General features: G+C 41.3%; 3 protein-coding genes across 16 annotated transcripts in view; 1 reads left to right on the forward strand and 2 right to left on the reverse strand.

Moving 5' to 3' along the window:
- Nucleotides 1-12677, forward strand: part of LOC100055507 (transport and Golgi organization protein 1 homolog) — a 46907-nt gene extending 34230 nt beyond the window's left edge. For 4 of the 11 annotated variants that reach the window (XM_023632714.2, XM_023632715.2, XM_023632721.2 and 1 more), the window contains 14 exons: nt 439-494; nt 586-676; nt 849-987; nt 5755-5856; nt 6529-6589; nt 6713-6748; nt 6825-6892; nt 7018-7118; nt 7660-7797; nt 8569-8637; nt 8761-8840; nt 8984-9055; nt 10597-11107; nt 12117-12677. In XM_023632714.2, the coding sequence (XP_023488482.2) occupies nt 439-494; nt 586-676; nt 849-987; nt 5755-5856; nt 6529-6589; nt 6713-6748; nt 6825-6892; nt 7018-7118; nt 7660-7797; nt 8569-8637; nt 8761-8840; nt 8984-9055; nt 10597-11107; nt 12117-12424 (1832 nt within the window). In that variant the 3' untranslated portion in view covers nt 12425-12677. The remainder of the gene's footprint in view (nt 1-438; nt 495-585; nt 677-848; nt 988-5754; nt 5857-6528; nt 6590-6712; nt 6749-6824; nt 6893-7017; nt 7119-7659; nt 7798-8568; nt 8638-8760; nt 8841-8983; nt 9056-10596; nt 11108-12116) is intronic. The other 7 variants (XM_023632716.2, XM_070255723.1, XM_023632723.2 and 4 more) reach the window with 3 other exon arrangements.
- The window catches only part of LOC100050174 (TATA box-binding protein-associated factor RNA polymerase I subunit A), a 127145-nt gene that overhangs the window by 87252 nt on the left and 15820 nt on the right, over nt 1-24073 (reverse strand). The window lies entirely within an intron of this gene.
- The window catches only part of LOC102147783 (TATA box-binding protein-associated factor RNA polymerase I subunit A), a 52405-nt gene continuing 28644 nt past the window's right edge, over nt 313-24073 (reverse strand). For 2 of the 4 annotated variants that reach the window (XM_070255732.1, XM_070255735.1), the window contains exons 7-8: nt 14977-15099; nt 12474-13280 (exon numbers count right to left, since the gene is read on the reverse strand). In XM_070255732.1, the coding sequence (XP_070111833.1) occupies nt 15021-15099 (79 nt within the window). In that variant the 3' untranslated portion in view covers nt 12474-13280; nt 14977-15020. Of the gene's footprint in view, nt 5924-12473; nt 13281-14976; nt 15100-24073 lie in introns of those variants that run through there. The other 2 variants (XM_070255733.1, XM_070255736.1) reach the window with 2 other exon arrangements.

Below are 24073 nucleotides of genomic sequence, written 5' to 3' on the forward strand. Positions count from 1 at the left end.
CTAAGGCCATGAGAGCAGAGGCTAAAGGGTAGCAGTGTTTCTAGTCACTGGTTCCCAGACTGGATATTGCTTGCATAGTGGGGATTTTAAACCACACCTGGTAGCGGATTCAAGGGGAGAACAGAGTGGGGGAGTCTTTGTAAATAAGATACTTGACCATGGGGAGTAGAGCTGAGAGAGAAGAAGGAGCTTCACCTCACACGTCCCTTCTTGCTCAAGCACCACATGGGTAACATTTTTATTGTACAAACTGGGAATTCGCTTGTTGAATCTAAGTGTGTGGTTCTCGTAAAAATCAAGTGGTCTAATCAGTTCTATTAGTTAATTTATTTTTATTTTGAATGTTTGAACATGGTAATTGTTCAGTTTGGGGGAAATCAAGGAAATATAGTTAAAAAGCAAGGGAGGAAGAAGTGATTAAAGCCATTTGTCTTTCAGGTGACCAGAGTGAGAGGATGAAAAATCAAATTAAGCAGATGATGGACGTTTCTCGGGTATAATCCTTTCTGTCGAGCCCCTAAGTGCCTGTGACTTCTTACTGCGCTGCGCTTTTAAGAATACTTCTTTCTCTTCTGCAATTTTTAGACCCAAACTGCAATATCGTTGGTTAAAGAGGATCTAAAACTTTCACAAGTTAAGCTTAGAGCGTCGATGTCCACTGAGTGTAACCTGAAAGGTGGGTCGCTTCTTGAGAAGAACTTGCCGTATATTGGGAAGCTGTAGAGTTGCGCTGGAAAGATAAAGAATGGCTTCCTGCTTTCATGTTTCTCACGCCTCTTAGCATCCCCCCTCAGCAAGTTCTCAGGTCCTGTGCGTGCACACAAGGTTCGAATGTTTTATCCTTACAGACCAAATAAAGAAATTAGAAGATGATCGCAGTTCCCTGGAGGCTGCCAAAGCTGGACTAGAGGCTGAGTGCAGCACCTTGAGGCAGAAAGTGGAGGTTCTGAACGAGCTCTATCAGCAGAAGGAGATGGCTCTGCAGAAGTAAGATTTCGTGGTTCATTGGTAACAGTATGGTCATACAACTAAATGCGTGTGCTGCTATTGATAATTCCGTCTTTTTTTTAAGAGGATTTACCATCTATAATCAGTGTAGATTTGTCTTTCTTTCTTTCTTCCTCGTTTCCCATAGCTTGCATTTTTCTTTCCATTGTAACAAGTTGTCAGAAATTGTTGCCTGTAATTTATTTGAGAGGGGAGTGGTTTCCTGGAACTAAGAGCAGTTACTACCGTGGAAGGGCTTTTTTTGAAGATCCACACCCTCTTATGGCTCCCCTCGCTTATTTCACTTTTCTTTCTCTGTGGTCAGTTGTGTAATTCTGATTTGCCTTGCAGTGTTCTTCTAGTTCTTAATATAGACTTTAAAAATGCGGAGTGGTTTGTATGACATGATTTTTAGTAGAATAAATACTTCAAAAGGAATATTTAGATATTGAAGGTATTGAGTTTGGAACTTAATATAATCAAATACTCAGACTAAACGTTACATATTGACATTGCGGCAAGGGTGTTGGGAGTTTTAAATACAGAAATACCTGTTGGGTGTGTTTATTTAGGTGTTAATCTGAAATATACATCTCAAATTTGGAGGTAGGTAGTTTTTGAAAGATGCACTTCTGTAGAACATTGTAAGTTTTTTTCTCCACAAAAATACCTGAGTTCTCTAAAAATAGGTTGTCAGTGGCAGTTGCTGTTTGTGCTGGCTCCTATACTTTACTCTTCGGCATATATGGCAGTCTGTGAGGAAGCTTGTCTTGCTGAGCAAATTTAATCCTGTTAAAATGCTTAGGCTGTTATTGCCTGATGCCATTAAACAAGGAAAGTCCACTGCTAACTTTTTCTCTAATTCTTACCAAGCAGTCAGTTTAGATTTTCCAGATTTTGTTCACGCCGGATCTAAATATCTGGCCTGCTTCAGAGAAGTATTTCTTGTTTCATTACCTTTTGTTTTAAAGAGCACTTCTCTGCTACCAGCAGTAAGCTGAGTTACCTAAATGGCGTTTGTTTTTCTTGATGGGACAGTCATTGTGGCACTGTTTCATTTAGTTCCTCCCGCATGCACCCAGTCACCATGGCTGCTTCGTACCCTGCTCTCCATCCCCCGAGTCACTGTGTTAGTCCAGGCTCATATCATCTTTCCTGCCAGTCCCTAACTAATCGCCTTGCTCCACTGTCTCTTTCTTAGACCCTTTCTTCCAAACTCTGGTTAATTTTCTCTGCAACCACTCGAGTGGACTTTATAAAATACAAGTCTATTCCATGTCATGTGCGTAAAATCTATCCAGGATGCCCCATTCCCTTCCGGGTCAATTCCTGACTCGTGAGCAGGCACACAGGGCTCTTGCTGTCAGTCGTCCTGAGCTGCCTCTCCAGGTGCGTTTCCTGCAGCTCCTTCTCATGCTTCCTGACCTGCAGCCACACTGAACACACTTCCTCATGCCACTCGGAGCCTCTTTGTCGTCGTGCCTGTTGCTTTCTCTGCAGTGAAGGTGTCCTTTTATGTTATTTCCTCCTGGCAGTCTCCTGCCTACTCAAGTTGTATGTTCCTTAAGATCATTTTTGGGGTGAGTTGTGGTGTAAATGGTAGGTAGCAATAGAGACTGGATGAGTATTCGTTTTTTTCTTGTAACTCCTAAATATATATTTAGGTTTACATCTGCCTCTTGGTATTTCCTTTCTACTTGATGGCCTGTTCTGTGTTCCTTTTTCTCTCCCTCCTGTCTTCTGGATCGCTTCAGTATTTTTAATCTGCTTTCCCCCTGTTTAAGCTTGGTACTTGTCTTCATGTAATTACCCTAAAGACCACGACCTATACCCTGCACTTAAAGTCTGACATAAAGATTTACCTCTTCCTGGGCTTCAGCCCCCTCCTGACTTGGAACTGTTGTGGTAACGTGTTGTTACTTAAACTCCGCAGGATGTTGTGATTTCCTCTTACGCTGCTTTCGCGGCAGCGTTCATCCGATCGGCACACGTATTTCTGGCAGCTCTTCCTTCTCCCCGCGTCTCCCACCTTCCATGTGGGGTCACGGTCATTGCACTTGAAGAGCAAGCTGTAGTGACAGATTTGACAGTTTATCTTTGTATGAAAACATCTTTATTTTGACTCCATTTTTTAAGGATCTTTCTACTGGCTGTAGGATTTTCACGGTTTTCTGATTTCAGCCTTTAAAGATAACCAGTTACTTTCTGCTTTTAAAGTTTCTTTGAGGAATCCATTGTCAGTCTTATTTTCCCTGTTCACATGTCTCACTCCTGCGCTTGCTGCCTGGAGACGTTCTTTTGGGTTTTCAGCGGTTTTGGTGGGAGGTGCGTTGGCGTGGGTGTTTTTGTTTTTTCTGCTCCCTTCCCCTCCCCCTTCTTTGCTCTTTTGCGTTTATGTTACTTGGGGTCGTCAGCACCTCTTGAATTTTTGGGTCTTCATATATTGATTCTGCTTCATTCTCTCTTTTCCTTTGAAGATTCCACTTAAATATTTTTTATTATTTCCAGTGTGTCTCCTACATTCTTATCTGTATTTGCTTTGTTCTGGATGGGGTTTTTTCTGACCTATCTTCTAGTGTGCTAAAATTCACTTGAGTTGTCAAATCTGCTGCTAAAATCAATGACTGAGTTCTTAATTTCAGTTTTATAGTTTCTAGGAACTAAAATTCCTAGTTTTCACTTTTACTTCCTTGAATATATAAGGCACAATATTTTTAAAGTCTGTGCGATAATTCCATTATGTGGATACCTGATGGGTCCGTTTCTTTTGTCTTTTAGATTTTGATCACAATGCCTTGTGGAGGGCCTCGTCAGTTTTGGTTGAGTGGTGAACATTGTATATGATAATTATAGAGGAAATTAGAGGCCTAGGATAATGTTTTCCTGCAGAAAAGATTGAGTTTATTTCTAACTTGTTGCCATTACTTTAATCCAATCAGCAATTAAGATCATTCAAAAATGGCCTTGTCCCTTCAAAGGACACTGTATTGCTTGTTTGGCACTTCAAGTGCACAGCTCTTTCTAGTCTCACCCCAAGCCTAGGGCTTTTACTAGAAGCTCCCTCATTGGCAGCCTTGAACTCCACTTCACTTTGCTTTGAACCCAGGATCTCTTAGAAGTTCTGCTCGGCCTCCTTATGTCTCTGCATTGTCTTCAATTCATGGATGAACCCAGGAAACCCAGATGTCAGGCTTAGTTGTAGTTCTGGAATTCCTTTTTTGGTGAGGAAGATTGGCCTTGAGCTAACATCTGTTGCCAATCCTCCTCTTTTTGCTGAGGAAGATTGTCACTGAGCTAACATCTGTGCCCATCCTCCTCTGTTTTGTATGTGAGGCATGCCTCAGCCTGGCATGATGAGGAGTGTGTAGGTCCGCACCCGGGATCCCAGCTGTGAACCCTGGGCCACTGAAGCGGAGCACACGGACTTACCACTGTGCCACCGGGCTGGCCCCTGGAATTCCTTTCTCTACTGGATCTTGGCCTCATACATTCATTTGTTAGCCGACATGTTAGGTCTCTGACGCCTTCACATTTTTTATATTTTTGTCCAGTGTTCTAGCTGTTCTCAGTGTTCTCCGACTAACTCAGGCTTTACTGGAAGCAAAATTTTCTCTCTGATCTTTCTTCAAGACTCAGTTTTCTCACATCTCTTCCTCGGCTGGAGTGAGGGATTTTCTGTTGTTACGTGCATCTTTTCTCCATTAAACTGTGAGCTCTTAGTGCAGGGGTAGTACTTTGCTCATACTTTTTTTATCTTAGCATCTTTCTACGTGACCAGTATATTACAGCCACACATTAAATATTTGCTGAAGTATTGAATGGGCAGTTATAAACGAATACATATGCTTTTTCTCTTTGTTATCAGCTCTTTTTACCATGGCTCTTCTCATTTTGATTCTGATTCATAGCAAATTAAGTTTTAAGTATCTTTTGAATCAGAGCTATGAGTAAAGAAGTACAAGAATAACAAGAAAATAGCATTTTTAAACCATTCAATATTGCTACCATCGCATCTATGTTAGAGTCAATTGAAATCTTGAGCTTGAAGGTTATTGGGTTAAAACCAGTTTCCAGTGGATGATACCTCGATTATGGGACAGTTTGGATTCTTTTTCTATTCAGTAGACATTGCCGATTCTTTTTCCTTAATCACAAGTCCGTTGAGAATAGGTAGCAGGAGTTCTATATCTGAGTGTGGAAATGTCCTGTGGTTGATTGCACAGTTAGAAGTTATATACAGTTATGTATGGTTACATACAGATAATACAGTTACATATACTATAACTGATGTATAAGTTAGAAGATACGTTCTAAATGCTCTTTCATGGGCTGACCATCTTTATCATGGTACCAGTCTTGGATTGGGAAGCATTCCTTCCATGGGAGAGCTAAGAGAAGGAATTATCCGCTCTTTACCCTAAGCTTAATTGTGTTACATTGATTGGCCCTGGCTTTTCCACATTGAAGTAAAATGAGCTTTCATCATCTCAAGCCCAAGAAACTTGCCCGTGGAGCGCATAGTGTTTTTACATTTATTTGTTTTACTTACTAGTGAGTAGAGAACTGTGAGGAGAAGTTAGAAAGTGCTGGGGGTATGCCAACAGGCCAGAGACTGATTTTCTCCCCCTCAGTGGCAGGTTTGAGTTTCTTTCTGACTTGGTGTGTCGGCATTTTAGAGAGGATGGGCGGTAACATTTGAGTAGAGGCATTCAGACAGACTGCTGGGAAGAAAGAGAAACACTGGCTTGACAGCTGATTTTCTCTTAGGAAGCTGAGTAAGGAGGAGTTTGAGCGGCAGGAGAAGGAGCAGCGGCTGTCAGTCGCAGACGAGAAGGTGGTGCTGGCGGCCGAGGAATTGAAAACTTACAAGTAAGTTCAGCTCTGGAGAGGGTCTCAGCGGCGGATGAAACAACTTCTTTTAAAAATGAGTTTTACACTGTGTGGAATAAAATAGCATAGAAGTATAAAGAAATGGTCAAAAAGCATGAATACATTTAATTCACATGAGAAAAAGTAAATTTTAAGTTAACAAAAGAAAAAATGTTAAATTGACAAAAATTTCCTTATACCCAAGACTATAAGGGAACTTGGTTCCTACCAAGGGTTCTGGGTGGTTTTATATATTGATATAATTCTTTTAGGAAGGCAGTTTGCTATATGGTGTATTAAAAACCTTTAAAATGATAGTACCATTTGACAGACCCAATTGTCATAGCTCTGGGAAATTTTCTGTAGATGTAATTACAGGAAGAAAATGCTTTATGGGGGAAGATATTCATAGCAGGATTATTTGAGAATTTATTGGAGAACAGTTCGGGACATTATAACGTACCAACTCTGATTCTTCAGCCATTAAATGATAAATAAGAACATTACGTAGTATTAGTTTTGATCGTATTTTACTCTTATAACCATGTAAAATATGTTTTATATGTATGGATGAAGTCTATGAGGTTACAGTTGTTAGAGTAAAGGGAACATGGTGAGATTGTTTAAAATTTGATTGAGTTGTGCTTTGGTTGATAAAATCGTTATTCTTAGGCGGAGAATTGAAGAAATGGAAGATGAATTACAGAAAACCGAGCGCTCATTTAAAAACCAGGTAATAATTATACTGCCCTACAGCTGCAGAATTCTTTGGCATCTTAATACAGACGATTATAATATTAAATGGCTATTGTAATGAATCCCTAAACATATTTTTTTTATGTGTTCTCTTTTTCAGCTCGCTGCGCACGAGAAGAGAGCGCATGATAACTGGGTAAGATTTTTTTTTCCTTTCGTTTATTTTGTGCATAGTCTACCACAACTGAATTTGGTATTTTTTCCTCCAATAGCTCAAAGCTCGTGCTGCGGAAAGAGCTATAGCTGAAGAGAAACGAGAATCTTCTAACTTGCGACACAAGTATGGGATTTTGATACTTGTTTTTCCAGTGTATTTGGAAGTTTTTTAAGGCTGTGCTGTGTGGGATCTAATAAGGAATTGATTTTCTGTTTCGTATTTAAGTCTATTCTTTCTCTATATTCAAGATTATTGGAAATGACCCAAAAGATGGCCATGCTGCAGGAAGAACCTGTGATTGTAAAACCAATGCCAGGAAGACCCAACATGCAAAATGCTCCCCGGAGAGGTAGGGAGCACTTTTTTTTTTGAGGAAGGTTAACCCTGAGCTGACGTCCATGCCCATCCTCCTCTATTTTCTATGTGGGACGCCTGCCACAGCATGGTTTGATAAGCAGTGTGTAGGTCCGCACCTGGGATCCGAACAGGCAAACCCTGGGCCAGCGAAGCAGAGTGTGCGAACTTAGCCACTGTGCCATGGGGCTGGTCCTGGGGAGCATTTTTAAAGGGCAGCAGTCAACTTTTTATCCCCAAAGCTCCCTGGTACATAGTTGTATATTTTAGTTGTGGATCCTTCTACTTGTGGCATGTGGGATGCCACCTAAGCATGGCTTGATGACTGGTGCCATGTCCGCACCCAGGATCCGAACTGGCGAAACCCTGGGCCACTGAAGCGGAGCACGTGAACTTAACCACTTGGCCACGGGGCCGGCCCCTATAAATTACTTTTTATTTCTGTGTTTAATGGTTATAATGCCCTAGAAATAATCCCAGGAACTTCAGAAAGCAAAGATTGCCTTCAGGTGGTAATGGTTCACTGTGGTCCCCAGGTCCTCTGAGCCAGAATGGCTCTTATGGCCCGTCTCCTGTGAGTGGTGGAGAGTGCTCCCCTCCACTGACAGCAGACCCACCCGCGCGACCTCTCTCTGCCACGCTCGGTCGAAGAGAGATGCCTAGAAGTGAATTTGGTGAGCATTCACGTGTTACCTTGCAATAAACTATTTCAAGAGTTTTTTTCCCTTTTTATTTGAGAATTCTAATGTAAACAACATTTTAGAATTTGGGTCTGTCCTGTATAGAGAAGAAAATGTCTTAATTTATCTTGGAGAATAAATAGTCTACTGTGAGATCTGCTTTAGAACAGAAAGCATTTATTTATTTGGTATTATTAATATTACCTTATACATATATAAATAAAATATATTTATATATAAGTACGTATATATAAATATTATTTATTATTATTGGTTTTGCTTCTTTTGAACTTTTTACTGTGAAGTATAAGCCTTTATCCTTAAATTTCTATGGAGTTTCTCTCTTAAATATTAAAAAGTTGCCTTAAGACTTTATAATTTATGCAGCATACCTCAGTTTCTCCTCATTATAATATGAGATGCTGTAAGTCTATTTCTAATCATAGATGTCTGTAGTACTTGATCACACATGAAAGTCAGTGTACATGTGGGCTGAAGAAGCTCGCCCTGTGCAGCTGTGTCCAGCCTGTAGCTTGGAGCGCCTGAGCAGCTTTATTAACGTGGGGCTTTATTGCTGTTCTCTCAGTCCATGGCAGCTCTTCTCTAATTCTTGGAGTCTGTGCAGGAATTGTGATTTCCCCTCATGTGTACTGGGAGACCCATTTTTAATGTTGCTTTCGGGGTAGAGTCGAACCCTGACCTGTCCACAGGTGTTCTGTTTCTTCTGAAAAATCCATGCAAGGGCTCTCTTCTTTCTTTCTCAAGGGTCAATGGACGGGCCTCTCCCTCGTCCTCGATGGTCGTCTGAGGCATCTGGAAAACCCTCTGCCCCTGGTAAGGACCTGAGTGTGCTCACAGAGTCTGAGGTCGTGGAGGAAGGGGGACAGGATTTCTCGTTGTTCCTGAAAGAGTATTTCAGTCAGAACGAGTCTCAGTCAGCTCTCTGGCCTTTGGCAGATGCAGGATCTGGCACAGCTCCCACGATGAACAGCGGCTCGAGAAGCTCTTCCCCTGCCAAGGTGGCGGAGGAGGGCAAGGTAAATTCTGCAGTCATTTTGGATTGGAATTCGGTATTTCAGGAAACATGTCACTTTTTCTCCAACACTCTCTCTTTGCCTCGTCCATCTCCTGTTTGTGTGTTCTGTTATATCTGTACTCTCTCATTTATTTTTTGAAAAAGCAAACTGTTCCCCAAGAGCCTGAAGGCCCTTCAGTTCCCAGCATTACATCTTTGGCTGAGCCTCCCGGAGCAGTAAGTCCTTCGAGGCTCAGGGCTGAGCTGGTCACGCGGGCTGTTTCTGGAAAGGACGTGAAGAGCATGGCCCAGATCCGCTTTCTTTAGACTGCATGGCAGTATTGATCTTACTGTTGCCTGGGCTTGGAAGTGTTGCTGGGTTGCTGAAGTCTGACTGGTTGGTTGGTTGGTCGTTTTCTGCTCTTGCCTCTTTTGGTCAGGTGATTAACCTGTTTAGGACAGCTTTTCTAATGAACCACAAACTGCAAAGTCCCCTCTGCAGCTTGACACGGTGTGCTTCAGAGTTGGGTGGTCTAAGGCAGGGTGAGCTGTGATGCATTGTGTGGCTCGTTGTTACTATGTTTGTTTGGAAGCTCGCTATTTAAGAATATCTCCATACTTGGCAGACCCTATTTTGAATAATCTGAAATTACAGATTGGTAACTGGAGAATGTTTGCTGGAGGTGAAATACCCAATAGTGACCATCTGTAGTTGGGCCAGTTCCCAGCAGTAGCCTTAAATCATGCTCATGTAAGTGTCTTCTCTTGTAACTTGCATAGCAGTTACAGCTGGCAAGACCTCTGATTAGACCTCACAGGGCTTCTCTATGTTGAAATCAAAATACGTGAATTTTAATTATTTAGAATTTTCAACCCCAATTCCCATAGGAAAGGATTAGTCAGTATCTTGTAATGTTCAGTACGGTACTACTGGTGAATGAAGGTAGATAGAAAGCGGTGCCTGCCTCGCTTGCATATTCATTGTTTTTGTTGGAAAAAACTTCCAAGTTTCAGTGCAGGACTCCAGGAGTACACATCTCTTGAGAGATCTTTTTATCCAGGGGCAGCTTGGATAAGACCCAAGACCCCTGTAGAAGACTTGAGAGTCGAGCTGCCTTCGCTAGAGGGGGAGGCAGAGGTGGGAAGAGCATGGATGTGGATCGGACCCGATGTTGAACTCCAGCTCGGCCTGTTACCTGCTGTGTGACCATCAGCACATCATCTCCTATTTTCTCTCTCTTCCCTCATATGTAAAACAAGACATCAGACGTAGAGATTTAGAGATCTGAGAATGAGCGGCAGTATGTGAAAGGAAATTGAAGGTAGTCGGAATGTCAGCTATTACTACATGTAGAGAGAAGGGGTTTTTCATTCCCTTTCGTTCTCTCTGTTCTTAGTATGGAAATAATGAGCTACTGCGGTGATGGGGAGATGTGGGAAGGGAGGGTTGCTCTGGAAATAGATTACGATGTGTATGGTATGGGTTTAGTCGGGAATCACCCCCATTAGTATCCTTTGCAGTCGTCCTGCTTTCCCTTCCACTTGCATGTACAAGCAATAACATGACTACGGTGAAACTGTTGACTCCTCTGCCACCCTTTCACCTGCCTGAGCTGTCTGTCAGTGGGAACAAATGGAAGTGCAGTTTCGTTGCACTGGTTCTGCTCTTTGGACAAGTGCCTGATATCTGCTTCCCTGGGTTTCAGCTTTTACTGGTGTTGGTGCTTTTGTCTGTCATACCAGAGTACTTCAGAACTTTAATTGCTTCTGCTCTGCAGGTGAATATGGCTACAAAAGGGCCCCCTCGTTTCCCAGGGGTGCCCTTCATGGGCTCTCCTGTGGGAGGCCCTCTCCCACCGCCCATTCGCTATGGACCACCGCCTCAACTCTCCGGGCCTCCACCGCCCAGTCAGTATGGACCGCCGCCTCAACTGTCCGGGCCTCCACCGCCCACTCAGTATGGACCGCCGCCTCAACTCTCCGGGCCTCCACCGCCCAGGCAGTATGGACCGCCGCCTCAACTCTCCGGGCCTCCACCGCCCAGGCAGTATGGACCACCGCCTCAACTCTCTGGGCCTCCAGCGCCCAATCAGTATGGACCGCCGCCTCAACTCTCCGGGCCTCCACCGCACAGTCAGTATGGACCGCCGCCTCAACTGTCTGGGCCTCCACCGCCCAGGCACTATGGACCGCCGCCTCAACTCTCCGGGCCTCCACCGCCCATTCATCATGGACCGCCTCCCCAGCTCTGTGGGCCCTTTGGACCTCGGCCACTTGGCCCACAATTCGGTATGATGATAGAACAGCGGTAACTGACTTGTAAAGTGTACTCATCTTCTCTGTTTCTTGGTCAGATGTTAACAGTTGCTGTTACAGGGCTGTGCGGTGAAAGGGTCAAGCTGGCTGGGTACACTTTGACTTTTCCTCAAGTTTCTTGGGACACATGGGATGCCACATAACGTCCCTATACCGAGATGGGCAGTAGGTATCTCCATAGACAAGGAGAAAGGGGCTATTACAGAAAGCCAGAAACACTGCTGCTGCAGATGTTTAGTGAGCATCTGTGGCTACGTACCAGGCCCTGGGGTGGATAGAACTTAGTCCCTCTTCTGACTCCAGGAGCTTACATTGTCCTGTTGGACACAGATGCATACACACCACAACATAAAGCTTATAATCACCATAATGGAAGCATAAGCAGTGGGTCGGAGAGTGTAAAAGAGGCAGGGATTAAGCCGTCACTCTCCAAGCTGGGACTAACTGGGAAGGACGTGTTAAAGAGAAGGTGGAATTTCATAGCTGCCTAGTGAATGTTGCTGAATTTAATTAGGTGTAATTAGGGTAAGCACCTTGATTTCGATGGCATATGTTAGGTCCATGCTGAGTTGCTGCATGAGTTTTTACTTGATACAGTAGTAGATAATGGAAATTGCCTTTATCAAAATTTCTTTGTTGTAGTGATTATGAAGTGTTACTTCATAATTTGTCCTCTTGGTGTGACACATGGTACTTCCAAGTACAAACCAAGCTCTTGAGAGATAAAGGTGGCAAACCTGTGTAGTAGAAAAAACACAAGCTTGGTAGAGCCGTGTTTAAATCCTGCCTGTGTTGCTTCATGGCGGGCTGGCCACAGGCCTGTAACTTCAACTTGCCGAGCCTCAGTTGGCCTCATCTACACAGTGGGGATGCCACCACCTGACTTCTAGGGTTGTGAGCAATTAAAGACGAACATACCTGGAACCATCTAAATTTAGATATGTTTGTAGGTATTTACATGACTTGTGTTTTACTTTTCCAGGTCCTGGTCCGCGCCCACCACTAGGCGTAAGAGAATATGCACCAGGTGTTCCACCTGGAAAAGGGGACCTGCCTGTCGACCCTCGAGAGTTTTTACCGGGACACGCACCTTTTACACCTCCAGGCAATTTTGTCCCGAGAGAATACTTTATTCCTGGTGCCCGATTACCACCCCCAACCCACGACCCCCAGGATTATCCACCTTCTGCTGCAAGAGACTTACCACCTTCCGGCTCTCGAGATGAGTCCCCGCCTGCCTCGCAGAGCAGTGGCCAGGACTCCTCATCAGCCTTAAAACACAGCCCCTAAGGGACCTCTGACACTTCGTCCAAGAGAAGGTGAACCGTGCACTCTTGGGTTACAGTAAAGGATTTTATTGGCTTCAAAATCCAAAAGTTTATTTTCAAAGGTTTTAGAACTAAGCTGCCCTGGCAGTGTGCATTTTTGAGCCAAACAATTAAAAAATATCATTTTCCCCCCTAAATAGAAGCCACCTCGGAATCTAGCACCTTCTTACAACTTTGAAATGTGCAATAAAGAATACCTGTGTTTCATTAATGTAGCATATGTAACTGCTAAATGATTTAGAGCGTCATGAAAAATAACATTTCCTGTGGAAATGCTATAAGAACACGTATTTCCATTTATCCTATTTTTAGTGTACATCAGTTGAATGTAGAGCAACAGTGTTTATAAGCTTGAGTTTTTAAAATATCTGGTCATGAAGACTGTTACACTAAAAATGTTTACTAAAAGATCACGCCACTCTCTCCCCTCTTGCTGAGGTTCTCTGTAGTAATAGTTCATAAAAATTTCCTTATTAATATTTCCCAAGTGTCTCTTGCTTCATTGGATTCTTTTCTCATGAGATGGGTGCCATGTTGGAAACATGCAAACTCAGGCCCCCAAAACTGGAGATGGTGACTTGGCAGCAGCCCTGTTGCTCACCACGCAGGAGGGGCAACCTCAGAGTCACCTGGGAACGCGACAACTGACGTCATCCTTTTCCTTGAAATCCAGTGGGCCCATCTGTACGGCATTCATGTGCTTGCTTGTGACTCTCACTGCCTAGTTGAGGTGGTTTCCTGAGTATGCGTTTCCATTAGTAGCAGGACTTGTTGAACCTGCTGTTCTGTTGCTTTTCACCATTCTTGCATTAAGGGTGCTTGACAGAAAAATGAAAATGATGTGTTGTGACCATAAAAGTAAGGAAATTTGTTTTAAAAAAGTCTAGTCTATTATTTCTCCCATACCTTGCCAGTGATTTTAAAGCAATATAACAAAAAAGATCAGAAGAGTATAATATGAGAAAGAATGATTTAAGATTGTAAGGCTTGTAACATGCTCGGTTCTTTTTGTCCGTTGATAACTACAGAATTAATATTTGAATGTTAGCACTCACACATCTAGGAATCTGGGATCACACCATACTTAAAGCCATCCCATTCCCATTACTACACCATGTCTTTTAAACAATGTTTCTTAAGAACTCATTAGAGTCTTCAAATTATAGTAACTTTATAGCACATTTTACGAAGTTTTAGATCAGAACTATAAAAGGCTGGTATTCTTTCCTGTTAGACTATACTCTCCCAGCCTCTGCAGTTCTGTGATGGAATGATGTCACTGACACCTCGACCACGGCTTGTCACAGCTTTATTTGGTCCACTAAGAATGCCCTGCAAAAAGCAAAGCCTGCACTGTGAAACGACAGGTCTTCATATAACCTAGTAAAAGACAAAACTTTAGAAAGATAAGGATCTTTGAACAAAGATGACTTTCAAAATTCATAAGAAATAGAAGGAAAAAAGGAAGAGAATTCCGTCTATATGTCCGTCCACTTCACATCAAGAGTAGAAGAAATTTAAGAGGAAAACTGCACGCTCACAGGGGCACTAGAGCAAGCAAGCCCTTCAGTGGCAGAACAGAGAAGGCAGCAGCACCAGATTTGAGAAGGAAAATGTCAAATATTTTAGAGGTTGTGGCAATTGTTCAAAAGGCACTTTCTATATTGTGTACAAGCTTCCAGTAGAGCTTGAAAATTTCCATAACTGCAACTGAATCTCAGGTGATAAAGGGATTCTGAAGTCTTCTCTTCAGAACACTGATGTTCCTCTTGGGCAAAAGGGACAGAGAAGGGCCGGTGCGGTGATGCAGTGGTTAAGTTCACACGTTCTGCTTCAACGGCCTGGGGTTTGCCAGTTCGGATCCTGGGTGCGGACATGGCACTGCTTGGCACACCATGCTGTGGTAGGTGTCCCACATATAAAGTAGAGGAAGATGGGCATGGATGTTAGCTCAGAGCCAGTCTTCCTCAGCAAAAAGAGGCTGATTAGCAGCAGTTAGCTCAGGGCTAATCTTCCTCACAAAAAAAAAAAAGGCACAAAGAAGCATTTCATCCTAAGAACCGTTTAACCTCAAAATGTAACTTCACCTTTTCAAACATTTGCTTGTGTCCTTTCCCATCCTCCTGTCAACTAACTGCAAGTGATGGTATCTTTCTACCCAATAAATCCAACTAGAAAAACCCCCAACATGTTCTTTCAACTACTAGAACCTGGGAGCCTTCGGGAACCCTGCTTCCCCCAGCTCTTTAGTATGAGAAAAACTTTCATTCTGTTTTGTTGTTAGCGATGATAAATCTTTACTATCAAAGAACATTTTATTACATAATGGTGTTATTTATTATATAACTAGATAACATGATTCCTAATCCCACATTTTAAAAAACATATTTCATTCAAATCAATAAACACCATGAGACATTTACTTCCGCCAAGCGTGCGGGCTCCACCAGGAACACGAGCACGGATAAGCTGGGAACTCTGGCCACAAGAAGCCAATTATTTACAATTACAAACCTTTGGTTAATTTTTCAACATGCTTCTGGAGCTCAATGTCCACGTTAAAATGAACATATGTATCTTCTTTTCTTGAAGCCACAGGAGTATCTTGCACAGGAGTTAAATCTATGCCATTCAGATCTGGAGAGAAAAAAAAGTTTCTGCTTAGGAGCAAACATACAAACTCAAAAACTATAAATGCAAGGAGATTCTCAAGCTAACACTCTCCCATTTGGTGTGAGCAGGCGCCTGAAGAGCTTCTGGTTCCAGAGGGACGTGGAGGGAGCTGAGGAGAAAGGGTGGAGGCCCCATGGATGGGAGGTGTACACCTTGCCATGACCGGGTACCAAAGGAAGCTTGAAGATGACAAAATTCGGTCCTTACAGTTAAGAGGTGAAAAGAAGCTTCTGTCTTACTTAAGGAATAGGCCGCTATATTTCTGTGTGCAATAAAAATCTGGGATGTGAATAATATTCCACAATAAGGCCCCTACCCCTACTTTCCACCCTGATCAAGTGCACGGCATGGAAGGCCTTCACATCTAACGTTATCAGAATCCCCCTGTTGTGTTCAAGTCAGAGGACCAAACAAAGGGCATGACAGCTGCCAATGAAACTTTCCCAGAAATGAATACTTTTTTATATGTATTACCTAAATTCTGGTTACATTTGCTACAACACAACCTGATTTACAACAACCAGATGGTCCCATGTCTGGTGTATGGTTTTAATTTCCTGGAGCCAGGAATCTTCCAGTTTAATCAAATTCACCATGGACTGACTCAGGGACTACTCGGTGTTTATGCATTATTCCACAGACCCATCTTAGGGAACTTAAACCAGGTTAGTACATTTGACTATTCCAGCTTCTAAAGATATTTACACAAAAACACGTTTCAGGTCAACGTGTACGCAAAGGTAACATGACACCTACACCTACCCCTATATCATCATCACACTTTTGTGTCGTATGTGTAATTCCCGAATGAGATCCGCAGTTCTGCAAATGGCAACAACAAAGGGTATAAATACTTTCCAGTCGATTATGGATTTGAGAAGCGATAACGTCAGAAGTTAAAGCATCAAAGCCTTAGTGCTGGAGACCATGGTCTCTCCACGTTAAAAGTCTCCCCTGTGGCCAAATTCCTTTTCCTGTTATTTGGTACTAATGTGCCCATGGGTCTGAATTTATTGCTATGATTGGTACAAGTTTTCTACGTTTAATTTCAGTCCATATCTGTTTCTTTGATTTGCCTCAAACTGCAGGTTAACTGTGGACTGGATTAGCTGTGCTGTTATTTCTGAGTAAGAGGATGACAACTGCATCTGCAGCCACCTCAGAATTCTTTTTAAAAGACTGCTGAGGGCTCTGCAAACACAGTGCTGTCTAAAATGCTTGGCAACAACAGAATAATTCAACCCCTGTGGTTTCCCTCTTAAACCAATGCCTGGAAAAGTTTTTTTAGGAATAAATGGTTTGCCACATTGGATAGTTAAGAAAAAAAAAATCCTTAAGATAATCATGCTTAATAACCACAGTAACATAGTAAAGGATAAGAGATACATCATGTCTTCAATGCCCCACAGGCCTGTGTCCAGGGTGTGGATGTGGACACATGCGTCCTATCTCCCTGTCTCCACTGATGATTCAGCGAAGCCCTGATTCTGATCCTCCTCGAGGGCTCTCCTGGGTATAAACCTCTCCTGGACAGGGACGAGGGGGCCTGCAGTGGAGGTATGGGAAAACAGGAGAAAACCACATACCCTTGGAAGGTGGAGGACATTTTTTTAACCTGTTCCCTGAAGGATGGATCTGCTGTTAAAGACAATGTGTTTGTCTAGTCAGCACCCTTAATGGAATTCTTTTTCTTTTTTTCTTTTTGGTGAGGAAGATTGGCCCTGAGCTAACAACTGTTGCCAATCTTCCTCTTTTTGCTTGAGGAAGACTGGCCCTGAGCAAACATCTTGCCAATCTTCCTCTATTTTGGATGTGGGATGCCGCCACAGCATGGCTTGATGAGTGCTGTGTAGGTCCGGGCCAGGGATCCAAACCCACAAACTCCAGCCACTGAAGTGGAGCGTGCAAACTTAACCATTATGCCACCGAGCTGGCCTCAGCCTGATGGAATTTTAAGAATAAAAAGACATATACAAAGAAAAAGTCAGAAGCAAATGTGAAGGTAAGGTATAAACAGCAAAGCATTTTCAGTAAATCTCTCAGAGATGTGTAGGAAGGAAGGACTACCTCTTCTCAGGGATTTTGCCTCATTGTAGAATGAACTAAATGAGTCATCATAGATACAAGAGCCCCCCTCACTCCCTGCCCCAAATGTCCCAAATGAGAAGCAACATTATACAATTCACCAGAGGGGGGAAATGTAGACACAGTTATTTACCCTTTACACTAACTGTAATATAGGGATCAATGCACTGCCCGGCATCTTTCAGACCGATTTTCTCAATTCTGATAGTGAGTAACATCATTCCTGGTTCTGATGGCAACCTTGGTAATAAAGTACATGGCAACAGAGAAATTGCAATAAAAATGAGCTCCACCAATAATTTCAGAGTAAATATTTTAACAACACAGAGAAGATACAGCTTTGCTCTTAAGTGACTTAGTAACTAGCCAGGGATTATTTCCGTTTCCAAAACTCCCAAACACTTGATGTTATTCTTTTCACAGAAATATTTAATTCGACTCAAGATACATCTGTACTTCCATACCTTATAGTCAACACTAAAGCATGAATTACTAATTCAAGTTTGTTAAAAATTCAACCCACTCCAGGAAGCCCAATTAATTACCATGTAATTAATAATGTATATGATATACTCATATAATATATATAACTTCACATATACTCATATATATTTAAAATATAAAATATACTTCATACCTCAATATGAAGTGGTGGAAAAGACAGAAAAAGCTTTTTAAACACCTGTTATATTATCCTAAAGTTTGAGAAATTTAATACCAGAATGAATCAACAAATCTCTTAGTTACTACTGATAGAGGAAATAAATCACAATGCAGTATTTATATATTTAATTGAATAATTATACAGTCTAATTTCCCACTCCTTTCTTCATCCTATTCTATATGATCTATTCTCTCAGAAATTAGTCCTACTGAGAATGCCACATAAAACTACAAAAGCAACTGTATATTTGAAATTTTTTCCATATATCAAATTTTTTAAAACTGAAAAACCACCCAGAACAACACAAGAGCATTCCCCAAGGAGAAAAATACATGAAGGAAGAAATCAGCTGTACATTTGTTCATTTATGTCAAATCGTCTATGGAGAACAGATGTGAACAAAAGTTGATTGTAATCTAATATGTTTATAGTACCTCAAACTACAGAACCTAACATTTATAAAGGACTTTGATTGACATTCTTCAAGTTTCTATCCAACAATATGTTATCATACTTTTAATAATGAAGTATTTGAAGTACATGAATCAACAACTTATTACATTCAAAATGTAATTAACTGATCACAAAGAGGATTGAGGGAATTTTGGGGGCAATAGAAATGTTCTCATATTGGATCTATCAAATTGATAGACATACAACACTATAGATTTATCAAAAGTCATTTTTAAATGTAAGTGTAAGTTTTACACTTACAATGAGTGAATTTTATGAGAGGAAAATTACTACACAAATCCAAGAATCTTAACGGTGATACTTGCTAAAGAAAATTTTTGGCTAATGAAAAGTTAGAAGTAGAAAACCAAAATGGAACACTCAAAGCAGTATTCAATGCCATTTCAAGAGTAAGATTATACATCAGTGGCGTCAGAATATGGCAGAGTGAGCTGTTCCCTTTACCCCTCCCCCTCCAAAGTACAACTAAATGGACATTTATTGATTCATGGAAGACACCCACAGAGTACCACAGGATGCCAGAGAGAACCACACAGCTATACATCTGAAAGTGGATGGACTATCCCCAGGGAGGTGGTAGAGATAGGTGAGTACTCGCCGACCCCACAGCAACCCTGTACATGTGTGCAACTGCTCTCCCAGATGGAGCACCCGTAGCACCGCTATGGCCTTGAGGGTGGGAGCATGCCTCAGCAGGACTGCAAAACAGGTGATGGCTGCCCTGAGCCCCCACATGATCACTTTCCCATCCAGTGGGAAAGACCAGAGTGCTGCCACAGTCCCAGGGAGTGGCCCAGGCTCAGACCAGTGGGGAGGCCCAGCCCACCAAACACAATGGCCACTGAGACCTAGGAGGAGGCAGTGGTAAATCGACGCGCATGGGCAAATGACTTCCTGGCTGCCGAGGACACCCATAGTACTGCTGTGGCCCCGACCATGGGAGCATGCTTCAGGACTGTGGGAGCAGGCGGTGGCAACCCTGAGCCCTCGTGTGATCACTTTCCCATTAGGTGGGAGAGCCCACAGGGCTGCTGCAGTCCCAAAGAGCAGCCTAGGCTCAGACAGGCACAGCTGGCAGGGATCATGGTGGGCTCACAATACACAGCTCCTGACCCCTCCACTGGCAGCAGGTAGAATCTGTGACCAGATACTATCACTATGTTAAGGCACAAATCCACCCCATCAAATAGTATGAAGAGGTATATTAATACTGCAGACCAGAAGGAAAAAGACAAACACTCAGAAATCAATCCTGAAGGCACAAAAATTTACAATCTAAATGACAGAGAATTCAAAATAGCTATCATAAAAAAGCCTCAATGAGTTACAAGAAAATTCAGAAAGACAGTTCAATGAAATCAGGAATAAAATTAATTAATGGAGAGACTTCTTCACAAAAGAGGTTGAAACTGTAAAGAAAAACCAATCAGAAATGTTGGAAGTGAAAAATACAATGAATGAGATAAAGAAAAATCTGGAGTCCTTAAATAACAGAGCTGATATTATAGAGGACAGAAATATAGAAATGCTTCAGATGGAGGAGGAGAGAGAACTAAGACTAAAAAAAAAATGAAGAAATTCTCTGAGAAATATCCCACTGAACTAGGAAATGCAACATAAGGGTCAGAGGTATTCCAGAGGGAGAAGAGAGGGAGAAAGGAACAGAGAGCTTGTTCAAAGAAATAATAGCTGAGAATTTCCCAAACCTGGGGAAGGAGCTAGAATTACATGTAAAAGAAGCTAATAGAACTCCTAATTAAATCAGTGTAAAAAGACCTCCTCCAAGGCATATATTAGTAAAACTGGCAAAAGTAAATGACACGGAAAAATACTAAGGGCAGCAAGGCAGAAGAAAATAACCTACAAAGGAACCCCTATTAGCCTTTCAGCAGATTTCTCAGCAGAAACCTTACAGGCTAGGAGAGAGTGGAATGACATATTCAAAATTCTGAAAGACAAAAAACTTCAGCCAAGAATACTCTATCTAGTGAAAATATCCTTCAGATATGATGGAGAAATGAAAACTTCCCCAGATGAAGAAAAGCTGAGCAAGTTTATTGCCACAAGACCCCCTCCCCCAACAAGAAATGCTCAAGGCAGCCCTCATACCTGAAAAAAAAGGGTTTACAAAACCTTGAGCAAAGAGATAATTAGGCAGACAAAATCAGAAAATTGCAACTCTCCACCAGAACAGAAACTTAATTATAACTAGAGCAAAAACTTAATTATAACATTAAAGATAAAGGGAAGAAAAACATCAAGAATAAATATAATCACTTCATCTTAACCACAAACACAACACAAAACAGAATAGGCTGTGACAACAATAACCTAGATAGGGAAGAGGAAAGGGATGGAACCTGCTTAGACTAAGGAAATAAGAGGCTATCAAAAACAGACTATGTCATCTAAGAGATCTTTTATACAAACTTCACAGTAACCACTAAATGAAAAATCAGAACACAGACATAAATGATAAATAAAGAGAAAACTGAGAAAAACTTCAGAGAGCCACCAAATGGAATTGGCAGTCTGAAACACATGGGATGACAAACAAGGGAAATTCAGAACAACTGGAAAACAAGTGATAAAATGGCAGCATTAAGCCCTCACATATCAATACTCTCTCTAAATGTAAATGGACTGAATTCTCTTATAGTAATCAAAACAGCATGGTACTGGTGCAAAAACAGACACACAGATCAATGGAACAGAAGTGAAAGCCGAGAAATAAAACCACACATCATGGACACCTAATCTTTGACAAAGCAGCCAAGAACATACAATGGAGAAAGGAAAGTCTCTTCAATAAATGGTGCTGGGAAAACTGGACAGCCACATGCAAAAGAAGGAAAGTAGACCATTATCTTTTGCCATACACAAAAATGAACAAAAAATGGATTAAAAGACTTCATGGTAAGATGCAAAACCACAAAACTCCTAGAAGAAAATATAGGCAGTACACTCCTTGACATTGGTCTTAGAAGGATCTTTTCAAATACCACATCTACTTGGGCAAGGGAAACAAAAGAAAAAATTAAAAAATGGGACTTCATCAGACTAAGGAGCTTCTGCAAGCCAAAGGAAACCAGGAACAAAACAAAAGACAACACGGCAACTGGGAGAAAATATTTGCAAATCATATATCCAACAAGGGGTTATCTCGAAAATATATAAAGAACTCAAACAACACAACAACAAAAAACCAAACAATCCAATCAAAAATTTGGCAGAGGACATGAACAGATATTTTTCCAAAGAAGATATACAGATGGCCAACAGGCATATGAAAAGATGTTCAACATTGCTAATCATCAAGGAAATACAAATCAGAACTACACTAAGATATCACCTTACACCCATCAGAACGGCTATAATCACCAAGACAAAAAATAGCAAATGATGGAGAGGATGTAGACAAACGGGAACCCTCATCTACTGCTGGTGGGAATGCAAACTGCTGTAGCCACTATGGAAAACAGTATGGAGATTCCTCAAAAAATTAAAAATAGAAATACCATATGACCCAGCTATCCCACTACTGGGTATTTATCCAAAGAACTTGGAATCAACAATTCAAAGAGACTTATGCACCCTATGTTCATTGCAGCATTATTCACAATCGCCAAGATGTGGAAGCAACGCAAGTGCCCATCTACCAATGATTGGATAAAGAAGATGTGGTATATATAGACAACGGAATACTGCTCAGCCATAAAAAGACAAAATCGTCCCATTTGCAACAACATGGATGGATCTTGATGGTATCATGTCAAGTGAAATAAGCCAGAGAGAGAAAGACAAACACCATATGATTTCACTCATATGTGGAAGATAAAAAAATGCATGGACAAAGTGAACAGATTAGTAGTTACCAGAGGGGAAGGGGGTTGGGGGGTCGGCATAAGAGTTAAAGGGGTGCATTTATGTGGTGACAAATGATAACATACAACTGAAATTTCACAATGTTATAAACTATTATGACCTCAATAAAATAAAAATAAATAGAAAAACAAAAAAAGTAAGATTATGACATTACTTTTTCACATGAAATAGGTCTGTTACATATTGCCATACTCTAACACATTTTCATATTCAAAAGTTTTCTTATATTAAAGATAAAAGGTCTCTTACTGCACCCACTGTCAAACTATTTTCAAAAAATTTGTAACGGTGAAATCTAACACATATTCAGAAAAGCAAATAAAAAACAAGTGTACAGCTTAATGAAAACCTGGAAAGCAAACAGCCATGTAACCACCACTTGGGTCAAAAAATAAACCATTACCCAGGGAGCTTCCTCCTATCCCCACCCAATGCTCTTCCTAATCCCTCCCACTATACTGGCTTTTAAAGTAATTACTAAAAAGCATCCCTGTATAATAATGTTTTGCCTGGTTTTGAACTTTAGATTTATCCAAGCTGTTTCCAGGAGCTGTAATTTGTTCACTTTTATGATTCTATTGTGTCTGTAAATAGTATGCAGGTTGTATAAATATACCATAGTTTATGCATCAATTCTTCTGTTGATGGGCATTTGAGCTGCTTCAAGTTTCTGGAAATTGTTAACAATGCTGCTATAAACATTCTTGTATACATACTCTTGTGCACAAAAGCACATATTTCCAAAAGAGAGGAGTTACTGAGTCACATGATATATAACCTTTATGTTTACTATGTATGACAAACTGTTTTTCAACGTGGTTGTGCCAATTTCTACTCCTAGCACAATTCCCATGCTCCACATCCTCCATGACACTTGGAACTGTCAGATTCTTCTTTTTAGCCAATGTAGGTGTGGAGAAATGTTGGTCTAGCTTTAATGTGCATTTCTCCAATGATTAACAAGGTCAGAACCTTCTCATTTTAGAATCAGCATTTGGATTTCCTCTTTCCCGAAATGTCTGTTCAATTATTTTGCCCCTTTTTCTCCTGGAATGTTCATCTTTTTCTTATTTATTTGTAGGAGTTGTCTAATATTTTGATATCAGCTTTTTGTTGGATACACATTTTGCAAATAGCTTCTCAGTGGCTTTCCTTTTTTAAAAAAAACCTTTATGTTGAAGGGTAACATACATATTAAAAAGTGTACAAATTCTAAATACAGCTTAATGAATTTTTACAAAGTGAACACACCTGTGTAACAAGCCCCAGATCCAGGAAAGACATCAGGAGCATCCTAGGAGCCCTCCTGGTGCCCCCAAACACCCAATCACTCTCTCTCCTAAGAGGTAACAATTATTTTTGACTTCTAACACCAAAGATGAGTTATGCATGTTTAGAATGCCTTTTCTCTGTTAATGGCATCGTCCAATTATGAAAAATTCTGAATGTTAATATATTCAAATTTTTAAATCTTGGAATTCCTTTATAATCAGTGCTTTCTGTGTCCTAGTCAAGAAATTTTTCCCCCACTCCAAGGTCATGAATGTATTTTATCCTGTAAGAGCTTTATTGTTCTGCCATCCACATTTAATTCTATAATCCACCTAGAATTAATTTTTGTCTGGTGTGTGGTAGGAGCCCAATCTCATTCTATTCCACATGGACACTCAATTGTCCCAGCATGACTTATTTCAAAGACTGTCATTTCCCCCATTGACCTGCAGTGCCACCTCAATCATGAAGCAAGTGTAGGTCAGTTTCTGGGCTCTCCATTCTGTCTCACTGGACTGTTTATCATCTTTGCACCACTACCACTGTGTCTTAATTATC

The sequence above is a fragment of the Equus caballus genome, chromosome 30, assembly GCF_041296265.1.
Source record: "Equus caballus isolate H_3958 breed thoroughbred chromosome 30, TB-T2T, whole genome shotgun sequence".
NCBI lineage: Eukaryota > Metazoa > Chordata > Mammalia > Perissodactyla > Equidae > Equus > Equus caballus.